Raw genomic sequence first — 13715 nt, 5'->3', positions numbered from 1 at the left:
TGCTGGATTTGCAGCCTCCAACACTCGTTGCTGGACCAACCAGATCGCATCCTCTAAGCCAGTTTAATAAATCCTTTATGTGCACATATCAGTTCTGTCCCTGGTAGAAAACTTGCCAAACATGCACAGAGCCTCCAGTCCCATTCTGAGGACAACATAAGTGGGTATGGCGGTACACACCTGTAATCCCAGCACTCAGGAGGTGGAGTCAAGAGGACCAGGAATTCATCGATATTCTAGGCTACACAGAGAATTCAAGGCTAGTGCTGTCTCAAGCAGGAAGAGGAGAAAGAGAAGGGGAAGAGAAACAAGGAGGAGGAGGAGGAGCAGAAGGGGGAGGGAGGAGGAGGAGAAGGGGGAGGGAGGAGGAGGAGCAGAAGGGGGAGGGAGGAGGAGGAGCAGAGGGAGAGGGAGGAGGAGGAGAAGAAAAGGAGCAGTTAAGATGGGATCATTGGGGTAGGCCTTCATCTAGTATGATCAGTGTCCTTTAAGAATAAATTAGGAGGGCTGGAGAGATGGCTCAGAGGTTAAGAGCATTGCTTGCTCTTCCAAAGGTCCTGAGTTCAATACCCAGCAACCACATGGTGGCTCACAACCATCTATAATGAGATCTGGTGCCCTCTTTTGGCATGCAGGTGTACATCCAGGCAAAACACCGTAGACCCAATAAATTTAAAAAAAAAAAAAGAAGAATAAATTAGGAGCCAGGCGTGGTGGTGCACACCTGTGATCCCAGCACTCGGGAGGCAGAGGCAGGCGGATCGCTGTGAGTTCGAGGCCAGCCTGGTCTACAAAGCGAGTCTAGGACAGCCAAGGCTACACAGAGAAACCCTGTCTGGGGGAGGGGGAGGGAAAAGAAGAAATTAAGACACTGACAGACACTGTCTACAGAAATGAAGGAGCAGGGCATCAGCGGGACCAGCACCTTGACCTCAGAGCTTTGGCCTCCAGAATAGTAAGACTGTCTGTGGCAAACTGTCTGGCAGTCTGGCAGGCTAATGACAAATCCTATAAGATAATAGCAAATGCTACTGGACATGGAGAACTAGCACCCTGCCCCCACCCCCACCCCCCTCATGTAGACAAGTGCAGCCACTTTGGGTAAAACAGTTTAGCATGTTTTTTAAAAGTTAAATGCTGGGCCTGGAGCAATAGCACAGTTATTAAGAGCATTTGATGCTCTTGGAGAGGGCCAGAGTTCAGTTTCCAGCACCCACATCGGTGGCTCACCAACAGTTACACTTTCCAGCATCTGCCCAAGAGTAATAAAAGCCTGTGTCTAGCAAAGACTCAGTCGGGAATGTTGTTGCATTTCAAACAACAGACTCAAAGGAAGAACAATCCAGACACCTGTCTGTGGACAAACCGGGGTTCATGACTGCGGCAAGGTTCCGGTTAACAGCAAGACAGACAGAGCTATGGGCACAGAGCGCTGCCACAGTTCACCACTACTGGTGAGTGTGGTGAGTGTAAGTAAGACCCAGAGAAGCACACCCACTAGGGATGGCTTGTGTGAAGCATGGCAAAAATCTCCACCAAACATTTGACCAGTACCTTCTGCATTGCCACGACACAGACAGTAGTGACCCAGAAACGCAAGGCTGGTCCTCGGAGAGCTTCCAGCCCAGAAATGCAGAAACTGACATCTAGTGGGATACCCTCTAGGTGAGAGGCCAATCTCAGCTGTCTTGACCCCGGCTTCTACTGTGAGACCTCAGGGGAAGGGTGCGGCTGGAGGAACAGCCAGGGCTCCTCTGGTCTTGTGACTCCCCCCCTGCAGTGAAGTGTTATGTGAAATATGAGAGCTTTGCATGCTGTGTGTGTCAGGGGTGCAAAATGTGTGTGAAGTGTGTCTTAACAGTGTGTGAGATGGGGAGGAGCGAAGGGTGTATCAGCTATGTGAAATGCATGCCCGGGGTGTGAAATGCATGCCTGGGGTGTGTGTGTGGGGTGTGTGTGTGTGTGTGTGTGTGTGTGTGTGTGTGTGTGTGTGTGTGTGGCGTGTGACTGTGATTAGAGGCAGTGCAGAGGTCTGCATGGGAGGGGGTGTGAGGCCACCTGAGCCACAGTGGTCCCTCCTCCAGCCTGCATCTCCATGGCAACCACAGCCTTGCTCTCAGGCTCCAGCCCCTCGCCCGCCCCGCCTGCTGGTGAAGCGTCTGGAACTGCATCCTCCGCATCCACACCGCATCCCTGTCCTCCCGCGACTGCCTCCTGCAGCAACTGCCTGTGAGCCATTTCCACATTTCTCCTTTTGGAATGGGGACGAGGGGGCCAGAATGTGTGCGTGGGTGTGTAAGGGTGCAGGGATGCGAGATGTGCGAGGAAGGGGGGCGGCGGGTGCAAGAGTGTGTGTGCGTGTGGGCTGTATGTGCAAGGATATGGGTGTAGGGGTTGAGAGTCTATGTGGGAGAAATTTGGCTGAGCCGATGGCTGCCAGAGCGGTGGAGCACAGCCGTCTCCTTCCTGTGGTCTCCACAGGCTGGCCCTGCTGGCTCCGGTGGAGGGTGGTCATTAGTCCTCTCAGGACACTTAGAGGCAGCTCTACCGACCTGAGATGGAGTGGTCCCTAGACCTGGAGATATGTCGAGAAACCGGTATAGCCCAGTTGCAGCCCGGACATTAGGAAGAAGTATGGCTGCTCAGCCTACACAAACCCCATATGAAGCTGGAATGCCTTGTTTTGGGGCATAGTAGGGTAGCAGGGGCAGCTGGACAACTGGACTTCAGTCTGCCCAGTCCATGGTGACTGAAGACCCCCTCCCTGTGGGCTGGCTCCACTTTTGCGGGTCTTGGAGAGCCAGTGGGAGCTGTGCGTCCCCAAGGTGGCCCGGGGTGGGGGGGGCAAAAAAATGACATCTCCTGTTTGGGTCTGTCTGCTGTGGGGGGTGGGGGAATAAAAAGAGGAAACAGCTAGACGGAGAGAGAGGGGTCGGCAGAAGGGCTATTGACCAGAGCATTGAGTCTTTAGCTGTTTGTGCATGGGAGGACATGATGTGGGGTCGCTGGGTGAAGGTTCAAAGAAGGTAGGAGGTAGGACAGCCACTTGTCTCAAACCACCTGCCGCGGCTTGGCTCAGGGTGCTGGGCCACAGGTGGCTGGTGAGTGTGGGGAGCCACGAGCAGCCAGTACCCCTCCTCTCCGTTCCCCTTCGCTTGGGCCCCACAGCACAACAGCCCTCAAAACTGGAGGCAAACCACTACTTAAAGGACACGGGTACAAGCAAACCAGGGTGGGCGCTGCGGCAGGGCCGTGGGAGGAATCACGAGTCGGCACCAGTGTGCGCTTCTGTGTGACGCAGCACGAAAGGGTGCCTGTGAAAGCGAGTCTGGACCTCTAGCCTAGCTTTTATGGCCTTTCAAAAAAGAATCTGCATCATTTGTCCGTCAACATCTTGTCGGTGCACAATCCCCAGATGATGACCAGAGATTAACCCCCGCCCTCCCCCCGCCCCCCGTCCCGGAGAGCATTGCGAAGGAGGAGCGAATACTCAGGAGGCATAACGATAGAGTGGGATAGAGGGAAGGACCCGTGGGTGGTGTTGGGACGCCTTCCCAATTCTAAAGCTTTAGGACCCTTGAGATCTTCCCAACGGGAGCCCCAAAATCCAGAATGTAATCTTCTGGTGTGCTGAAAGGAGGGGCGAGCTGTCCATACGGAGCCCTTGGTTTGCGATGTTCTGCCTGGCTACAGAAGAGCAGAAACTTGACAGGGAACTAGAGGCCCGCCTCTGTTGCCATGGGAACCCGAGGTGACGTAAACTAGCCCTAGCAGCTGCGTCACCGAGGCAACCGGAGGCGGAGCTCGTGGGGAGGCAGGGGCCTCTTGCAGAGCGGTGGTAAAGGCTTGAATGCTTGAGAAGGACGCCATCTTCTGTCGGTTCCGCTTTCTTCCCTGGCTCTTTTGCCTCCCTGTATTACGTGGCCAGCTGTTTATATTCTTTACAATTTCCGGTTCATGTCTATCACAATGCCCAGCAGGTTGCCTCCAGATCATTTGATTGCCCACGTGCTCAGTCTCAACCTAGAGCCACCTCCCTCCCTAGGACAGAATCCACCCCGTAAAGAAGCCCTTTGTTGACACTGCTTGATCTGCCTAAAGGCTGGGCCAGGCACAAGGTCACCTGCATAAAACAGGGCAAAAGATCCCTGGTCCGAGACGGCCTGCCTGAGATGGGGCAGAAAGTGTGTATAAATGATCTTCCTTCCCTCTTCCTAGTAGCCATCCCTCCCTCATTCCCTCTCCAGCCTTCTTCCTCTGCTTTCTTTCTTTTTTGGGGTGGGGTGGGTGGCGGGGGGGCGGGTTTTGAGACAGGGTTTCTCTGTGTAGCCTTGGCTGTCCTGTACTTGCTTTGTAGACCAGGCTGGCCTCCAACTCACAGCGATCTCTGCCTCTCGAGTGCTGGGATTAAAGGCCACCACGTCCAGCCTCTCCTCTACTTTCTTGTCCTGGGAAGTTCTGCACCCAGCTGTCCCTAAACACAGGACAGCTTTGAAAAACCATCTCCTCTGCGTTCCTCGGGGCCTGTCACATCCATGTGGCTGGCCAGTAGAGAGGGAGAAGCAGTGGTCACTTGCAGGTCTGGAGGGCCGCTGGCCTTCTGATGGTGGCTGTTCAAAATAACCACGCCTTTTACCATCCTGGAGGCAAGAAGTTCAAAACCAGATTTCAACAGGGCCATGTTTCTGTTAAAACTGCAAGGAGAGGGTCTTCCTTTGTGCCTTCCAGTCTCCGCTGTGCTGAGCAGTCTTTGGATAACGGCTACATCGCTCCTGCCTGCCACTGTCTGCATTCTTCTTATTCCAAGTCTCTTGTAAGAATGTCCACGGTGGAGTAATCGCCCCTCCCTGTTCTAGTGTGACGTCATCCTAACTCCATTTCAACTGTAAGGACTGTTTCAAATAAAGTCTTATCAAATACCTTTTTAACTCCAGCTAAAATTGCCCACAGATAGCTCTTTCTTTCTTTCGTTCGTTCGTTCTTTCTTTTTTGTTTTTGTTCTGTTTTTCTAGACAGGGTTTCTCTGTGTAGCCTTAACTGTCCTGCACTCATTTTGTAGACCAGGCTGGCCTCAAACTCACAGAGATCCACCTGCCTCTGCCTCCCGAGTGCTGGAATTAAAGGCGTGCACCACCACACCCAGCCTAGAGATAGCTTTTCTTTCTTTCTTTCTTTCTTTTTTTTTTTTCTTTTTTAGCTTTTCTTATTTTTATTTTTAGTTAGTTTTTTTTTTCCAAGACAGGGTTTCTCTGTATAGTCCTGGCTGTCCTGGAACTCACTTTGTAGGCCAGGCTGACCTTAAACTCAGAGAGATCTGCCTGCCTCTGCTTCTGCTGAGTGCTGGGATTATAGTCATGCACTGGCTAGCTTTTCTTAGTTTTTAAAACTTTTATTTTTTATTGTATTGGTGTAGGTGTTTTGCCTGAATGTATGGCTGAATACCACATGCATGCCCGATGCTTGTGAAAGTCAGAAGAAGTCATCAGATCCTGTCTAACTGGAGTTAGGGATTGTTGTGAGTCACCGTGTGGGTACTACTAGGAACTAAACCCACTGTAAAACCACTGTAAAATCAGCAAGTGATTTTAACTGCTGAGCTATCTCTCCCATCCCTTCTTATTTGTTTTATTTATATTTATTTTATGTGTCAGAATGAATGTTTTGCCTGCATGTATGTATGTATACCACTTGTGTGGCTGGTGTCTGATCCCCAGAACTGGTTTTATAGACCATTTTGAGTCACCCATGGGATTGCTTTCCAAACTCCACACCCAGAACATACACGGTCTCTGTGGTGATTTTTTTATATTTTGCTCAGGTTTCACTTAGGGTCTCTAGTGTCTATAGGTGGGACTGCCCAGTAAGTCTTCCCTCCCACTGTGCTTGGGAACTGTGAGGGGGGGAGGGCGGGGTTGGCCTCAGGAGCTGATGAGGACTCCTTTCTCCTTTCTCTGAAAGTTTCACAACACATTAACAATAATTCCTTTCAAAAGAAATTTAAAAGAGTTAGAGTGGCATGAAGTTGCCTGGGACTGGAGTTCTATGTGAGGGGGGTTATTTTGTTTTGTGGTATTTTATTCTACTTTTGAGACAGAGTCTCACTGTGCGGTACTAACTGGCCTGGAGTTTACTATCTGCTAGTCTCTGCCTCCTATGTGCCAGGATTAAAAGCATGAGCCACCACACACAGCTTCAAGAGAGTTTTAGTGATGGTATGCTTTGTTTTCTAGCTGTCAGCTTAAGGGTCCTTTCCCCCTCTAACATCAACCTCAAGATGAGAGTGTATACTCCTTTAAAAATATTTATTTATTAAGCCGGGTGTTTTGGCACACGCCTTTAATCCCAGCACTTGGGAGGCAGAGGGAGGTGGATCTCTATGAGTTCAAGGCCAGCCTGGTCTACAAAGTGAGTCCAGGACAGCTAAGACTATGCAGAGAAACCCTGTCTCAAAAAAAATTTATTTAAATTATTTACTGTGTTTACATTTATGTGTCTCTGTGTGTGTGCACACTACGTGCATGCAGAACCCTGTGGAGGCCAGAAGAGGCAGCAGATGGCCTGGAACTAGAGTTATAGGAGGTCATGGGACCATCATTCATGGATGCTGGAAACCAAACCTAAGTCTTCCTCAAGAGCAGGCAACACTCTTATCTGTGGAACCATCTCTCCAGCCTTGAAAGTGCTTGTTCATGATTTACCCAGAATCACCTTCCTCTAAGCTGATATGACTGCTTTACTGGCAGGCTGGGATCTCAGCTCTCCAAAAACCCTGCTCTTCCTGTACCATGAGGATTGTGTGTTTTTGTCACTTTCATTTGAATTTCACATAGATAAATAATGGTCATTAATATGGACATGTCCCATATTACATAGGATACACTTTTTGTTTGTTGTTGTTGTTTGTTTTGGTTTGGTTTTGCTTTGTTTCTTTCTCTTTTTTGTTTTTGTTTGGTTTTTTGTTTTTTGTTTTTCGAGACAGGGTTTCTCTGTGTAGCTTTGGCTGGCTGTCCTGGACTCACTATGTAGACCAGGCTGGCCTTGAACTCAGAGATCTGCCTGCCTCTGACTCCCAAGTGCTGGGGTTAAAGGCATGCATTACCAGGCCTGGCTACTTGCTTTGTTTCTTAAAGTATCAACAGTTTACACATTCACTTTGATTTGGGCCCTCTGGTTTTTCCCTTCCTGAGTCCGGCAGCCCAACTCCCCCACCTGCTTCCTGCGTCTTTTCCTCCCAGTGGAATATGTACCTATAAAGCACACAGCAGAGCAGGCTGGCCAGAGGAAGATGTCTCAGTTCTATTGTGAAATATTCTCTGGCCACAGGCACCACCCTACACTTCTGAGAGGTCAGAAAGGGATGAGAAGCCTTGAGCTGACCTCCCATAGCCCATCCCTGAATCTTACATGAGAAGTGTTGGGACCATTCTGGGTCTTTACTCCAGAACAACCTTTATGGCTGTGCACAGGATGACTTGCTTGTAAGTGGTGACACTATCTCTGTTACTAGGCTGGGACGAGGCCCACCATCCACCATGGTGAAGCTAGGCTGTAGCTTCTCAGGGAAGCCAGGCAAGGAGACGGGAGACCAGGACGGAGCCGCCATGAACAGTGTCCCTCTGATCAGCCCACTGGATGTCAGCCAGCTTCAGCCATCATTCCCTGAGCAGGTGAGTAGCCTGAGCCGGGGTGGGGGCGGTGAGGAGTGGGGCCTGGGGGGGGGGGGAGGCTTTCTCTGGCTTGCCTAGGGACAAAGAGGTATGGGTGAGGTTTATGTAGATGGTGGTCCTGGGTTCTATAAGAAAGCAGGCTGAGCAAGCCGGTAAGCAGCATCCCTCCATGGCATCTGCATCAGCTCCTGCATCCGACTTCCAGCCGTGCTTGAGCTCCTGCCCTGACTTCCTTCGGTGAGAGACATCAATGTGGAAGTGTAAACTGAAGAAACTCTTTCCACCCCATCTTGCTTTTGATCATGGTGTTTCATTACAGCAATAGCACACTATCCTTTCTTTCCTGAGCAGGGCTCTAGGCTAGGGCGCAAAACAGGGCTTCTTGAGCAAGTAGCCAGGGGAGATGGGGCATGCAGAAGAAGTCAGTGAGAAGCAAAGAGGAGCTCAAGGCTCTCCTGGTCCCTGCCAGCTGTCTGGTAATGTCACCGTCACGGCCATCTCTCCCTTTAGGTGGTCATCAAAACACAGACAGAATATCAACTTACCTCCTCAGACCAGCCAAAGAAGTTTGCAGACTTGGAGGGGCAGAGGCTGGCTTGCAGCCACACTGAGGAAGGACGTAGGGTAAGTCTCACTATGGAAAAATTGGGGCAGCAGAGAGAATTGACAAGCAATTCGGGCCTTGTTTGCCTGACTGGCTCCCACTTAGGTCTCCTAAGGACGAGAGGGACCGATTCTATTCAGATGTCACCTGTAGTGCTGGCTGACCCCCTAGCCATCCGTCCTTGCCCAGCCTGAGCTGAGAGATGCTTCCCATGGGAAGCATCTGTTTCCCAGTTCATCCTTGTGTATCTCCTTGCAGGCTTTCTGTGAAACGGAGATGAGCTTTACCTTCTGTCCGGCAAATGTCCCCTCTTTGTCTCCCTTAACCGTGTCAGTAATGGCTTCACTAATTGTTTTTAGCTGACTATTTCTAATGCTTTTCCATTTTGAGAAGCAACCCCTGCCCTTTTCCCATAGTTTCTTCAGTGGGTGTGGCCATTAAAGGTGCGGAGGCCTTACTACTCTTTGTTTGGTTCCACCCAGGGTGGTGCTAATTCACCTACCTCATTAGAAGACCACACACACACACACACACACACACACAGGTACACACACACAGACACATGCGTACACAGAAACACATGCACACGCACATACACATGCACACATACACACATACGCACATACACACATGCACACACACACGCCACATACACATGCGCGCGCGCACACACACATACACACTACACATATAATGCTTCCTGCACCCAGTACTCCTGCTGTGATGCCCACCAACATCTGTAGGGACCACATGGGCAGGTCAAACCAGTTCCCATATCACCTTGTGGGTCCATTGGCTGCACGCAACTTAACTGGTCAAATGCAGTTTACCTGGTCATGGATGTTTCCAGAAACCCAGCAAAGCTGGGCCTGCAAGGAAGGGTTCCTAGACCTTTGACCCTGGAGCTGACCTCAAGGAACGAGACAAGATGTAGGGGCAGTGGTTATATGCTTAGAGCCAGTGTGGAGGGGCCGGCCACCCTCTCAGGGAGGCTGACCCCAGCCTACTTCATCTTCACTGTTTTGTTCCATTTCCTCTGCTAGCTGCCCACTGCAAGGATGATCGCCTTTGCCATGGCACTCCTGGGCTGTGTGCTGATCATGTACAAGGCCATTTGGTATGACCAGTTCACCTGCCCAGATGGCTTCCTGCTTCGGGTAAGCCCGAGGGGCCAAGGACTTGGGCAGGGACAGTAGAGATCACCATGGTCCTCCTACGAGCTCCAGGCAATGCCAGGATGTGGAGGGCTCTCTGTGTGACAGCATCAAGCCAGGGCGCTTCCCATCTCCCACCTCTGGGTCTCCTTCTAAATGACACGGCTGTTATGTATGATCGATCCCCTGACTTCCCAGAACATAGCAAGATCCTGATCTTTTGAAAATTTCTCAGAAAATATTGTTTTAGAGCTAGAGAAATGACTCAGTGGGGAAAAGCACAGGTAAAAAGCCATTTGTAGCCAGGTATTGGTGGCACACCCCCTTTAATCACAGTACTAGGCAGATTTCTGTGAGTTTGAGGCCAGCCTGGTCTACAGAGTGAGTTCCAGGATAGCTGAGGCTACACAGAGAAACCCTGCCTTTGAAGGAGGAGGAGGAGGAGGAAGAGGAAGAAGAGGAAGAGGAGGAGGAAGAAGAGGAGGAGGAAGAAGAGGGGGAAGAGGAGAAGGAGAAGGAGAAGGAGAAGGAGAAGAAGAAGAAGAAGAAGAAGAAGAAGAAGAAGAAGAAGAAGAAGAAGAAGAAGAAGAAGAAGAAGAAGAAGAAGAAGAAGAAGAAGAAGAAGTCAGATGTCACTGCTTGTAACCCCAGCACTGTGGGAGGACAGGGACAGAACAGTTGTTGAAGCTTGCTCCAGGATCAGTGAGAAACCCTGTCTCAAGAAGCCCTCCTCTGGCCAACTCAAGCACAGTTACAGACACACAAAGTAAAACTTAAAAAACAGAAAAGAGGGCTGGAGAGATGGCTCAGAGGTTAAGAGCACTAGCTGCTCTTTCAAAGGTCTTGAGTTCAATTCCCAGCAACCACATGGTGGCTCACAACCATCTATAATGAGAGCTGGTGCCCTCTTCTGGTATGAAGGTGTATATGCAGGCAAAACATTGTATACATAATAAACAGAGACAGAGACAGAGAGAAGAGAAGGTGTTTTATCCAAACTGAAGATAGGAGGTGCTAGTACAATTGAAGGACCCATGGTGCCTTCCAGCTTCTTCACTGAACTTTCCTGTATTTTCCTTAGACTTTGAGAGATTTGTTTGTTTGTTCCCTGAAACAGGGTCACAGAGATAGTTCTTTTGCCTCCCAAGTACTGGGATTAAAGGCGTGTATCACCACCACTGGCCCATGTGAGAGGCTTTTTGTTTTGTTGTTGCTGTTGTTTTGCGAGACGAGGTTTCTCTGTGTAGCCCTGGCAGTCCTGGAACTCTCTATGTAGACCAGACTGGCCTCGAACTCAGGGATCTGCCTGCCTCTGCCTCCCAAATGCTGCAATTAAAGGCGTATGCCGCCATGCCCAGCTATGGTTATAATATTTAATACTTTTTAAAGTGCTTCATATTTTAGAAGTAATATCTTCTTTTCCCTCAATTCTCTGGTCTCTGGGATAGAGTTCACAGAGTCACTTAAGCCTGAGTGCCTTCCCCACTCCCACCCCCGGGGAGAGGAGACATCTTTAGTTTCGGCTGTTCTGGAGTTCACTATATAGCCCCTACTAGCCTCCATGCTCCACCACACCAGTCTGTGTGCTTTCTGCCTTTCCCACACAGCATGGTTCTAATAAACTCTTCACTGGCAGGCCTTCCCCCTCAGCCCCCTTCTCCAAGGAGCCTCGGGCTCTGACCCTCTGACCCGAAGCCAAAGCTGCCTTTAATTGGGACCCTTCCTCCCCTTCTTCTTTCACTGGGATCCCTGGTGCCCCTGCTGGTCCCGAATATGCCTCTGCGGCAGCACAAGATATGCACCCCGCTGACCCTGGAGATGTACTACACCGAGATGGACCCCGAGCGCCACCGCAGCATCCTGGCAGCCATTGGGGCCTACCCACTGAGCCGCAAGCATGGCACTGAGCTGCCCGCCGTTTGGGGGAACAGCTACCGGGCCTCCAAGGAGGAGCATAAGGGCCCCACCCCAGCGGCGGCGGTGGCTGTGTCTACTGCAGCGGCAGCCGCAGCGGCCACAGATCCGTCAGGGAAGCCTTTGGCCATGAGAGAGAAAGAAGACCCTCAGAAGGCAGAAGGCATGCCATCCCAGGCCCCCCAGTGACTGTCGTACCCCACCCCCACTCCACCAGTGACTGGGGTAAGTGTGTCCCGCCTAAACAGAGGATGGCTGGCTCTCAGGCTCACAGGCTTGCTCTGCTCTGCTCTGCCCTGCCCTGCTCTGTCCTGCCTTTTTCTCTTGCCCTTTTCCGCCTGTCCCCCGTCCCTGCCCCCCACGCCCCCCCCCCACGACTTCCCTCCTTTCCCCACCTCCCTCACTTCCTGCCAGGCCCAGAAACCTAGCCAGATGTGCACCCTCTCTCGAGGCTACCTCCGGATCCGTGCTCACGGCTTGTCTTCCTGCCCAGAGCACCAGTCCTCTCTATTCCTTTCACTGTGACCCTTCTGTCTTCGCAGCATCCTCCCAGCAGCTACTTTGACCTGCAGACCGCCTGATGCTTCTCCACCCAGTGATTGTGCTCCTGCCCCAAAGCACTCCGCTGAAGCCCCCCCTCCCCTGGTGGGCCTCTGACTCTGTTGCTTTTCTTTAAGTAAAGATTGACGCCTACCTGGGTCTTGAGTTCTCTTTTGTGAGGACTATCATTAGCTGGTGAACCTAGGACACCCCGAGGATGCCTGCTTCTAAAGAAGAGGAACAGGTCCCGTCCCTCCCCACTTCAGCCCAGCCTAGGGCCCACTGGCCACAATGGAATAAGGCACTCAGGTGAATGGGGGTGGCCCCTGGCTGCCCCAGATCTATACTCTGCTGTATCTAGCTATCACCTACCTGGTTCTGGATCCTTCTCCATGCAGTAGAATTGCCCTGCTCCTCTGGGAGGGGCTCCTGGTTTAGCAGTACCCACCATGAGGCCTTCATGCTTAACCTTGGCACAGGCAGCACCTATGTAAGCCATCCCGTTCAGGGCAGGCAGAACATCAGCCTGTAAGCAACCCCTGCAGCTGGCCACCCCTTTGTGTGAGTCAGGACACCCCCCAACACTGGCCTCTAGCCACATACAATTCAAGGTCTCTCACACATAGGTAGCACCTGGAAGCTCAGTACCCTCACAATTTGGATACCCTATTACAGTGGAAGCACCGCAGCTTCTTCCAGATGGGATATTTTAGAAAGAATGTGATGTGAGGGTGACCCTTCCAGGTCACAACACAAGGCCTCAGTGATTTTAGCAGCTACGCTGTGAACTTTCAGTTGCCCACGGCATTTGGATGGGATCCCTTGTTTGAGGTGGGGGGTGGGGTGGGGAGTAGGGGTGGGGTCCCTGCAGGAGTCAAGGCAAGCAGTGATCTGTGAAGAGGGAGAAGGAAAACTTCATTCAGATTGGCTTTGTCATTTCATCAAAATTCAACTCAGGGTACATGTGATGGGTTGTGGAGACTGGCTAGTTTAAGGGCCTAAGGAAGGGTATGTACTGCTCTGGTCATACAGATAGTAAAGAGGCCACTTGGGCTATTAGCCACCTCTGGGCCTGGTCATAAGAGCTTGGGGTGCCTCTGGTTATACAGATAATGTAAAAGATAATTTGGGCTATTAGTCACCTCTGGTCCTGGTTGTGGAAGCTTGAGATGGCTGGCCCAAGAGATAACACAAATCACCACGCTGTTAGTCACCTTCAATTCCTAGCCTTTAATCCCAGCACTTGGGAGGCAGAGGAAGGTGGATCTCTGTGATTTCGAGACCAGCCTGGACTACAGAGCGAGTTCCAGAACAGCCAGAGCTGTTACACAGAGGACGCCTGTCTTGAAAAAAAGAAAAAAAGACAATTCTACCTGCTTAACACTCCTGGTTTTCCTGGTGATTTACAGACACAAGGACCTTCATGCTCCCAACATATATGATTCTAGAATAGCCTGTGATCTCATGGCACTGTAGTTTCATGGAGACATAAAAAGCTAAAGCTGTGGGCTGGAAAGATGGCTCAATGGTAAGAGCACCGGCTGCTCTTCTACGGGATTCAGGTTCGATTCCCAGCACCCACATGTTGGCTCACAACCATTTGAAACTTCAATCCCAAAGGATGCGATGCCTTCCCCTGGCCGCCACAGGCTCCAGGAACATATGCAGTGCAGAGACCAATATGTAGGCAGAACAGCTATACACACAAGGACTGTACTTTTTTTTGGGGGGGGGGGGGTTTCGAGACAGGGTTTCTCTACGTAGCCTTGGCTGTCCTGGACTCGCTTTGTAGACCAGGCTGGCCTCGAACTCACAGCGATCCCCCTGCCTCTGCCT

At 51.1% G+C, this 13715-nt stretch overlaps 1 protein-coding gene across 1 annotated transcript; it reads left to right on the top strand.

Moving 5' to 3' along the window:
• The first annotated feature begins 2049 nt into the window (after positions 1-2049).
• On the top strand, positions 2050-11558 carry Caly (calcyon neuron specific vesicular protein). Its single transcript, XM_051145558.1, has 5 exons — positions 2050-2229; positions 7508-7667; positions 8178-8291; positions 9315-9428; positions 11214-11558. The coding sequence occupies exons 1-5, from the start codon at positions 2096-2098 to the stop codon at positions 11526-11528; spliced, it is 837 nt and encodes a 278-aa protein (XP_051001515.1). The 5' UTR covers positions 2050-2095; the 3' UTR covers positions 11529-11558.
• Positions 11559-13715: the final 2157 nt, after the last annotated feature.

The sequence above is a fragment of the Acomys russatus genome, chromosome 5 (assembly GCF_903995435.1).
Source record: "Acomys russatus chromosome 5, mAcoRus1.1, whole genome shotgun sequence".
NCBI classification, from domain to species: Eukaryota; Metazoa; Chordata; class Mammalia; order Rodentia; family Muridae; genus Acomys; species Acomys russatus.
Note: the sequence above shows the minus strand (reverse complement) of the source record. Positions and strands in the feature narration are given on the sequence as shown.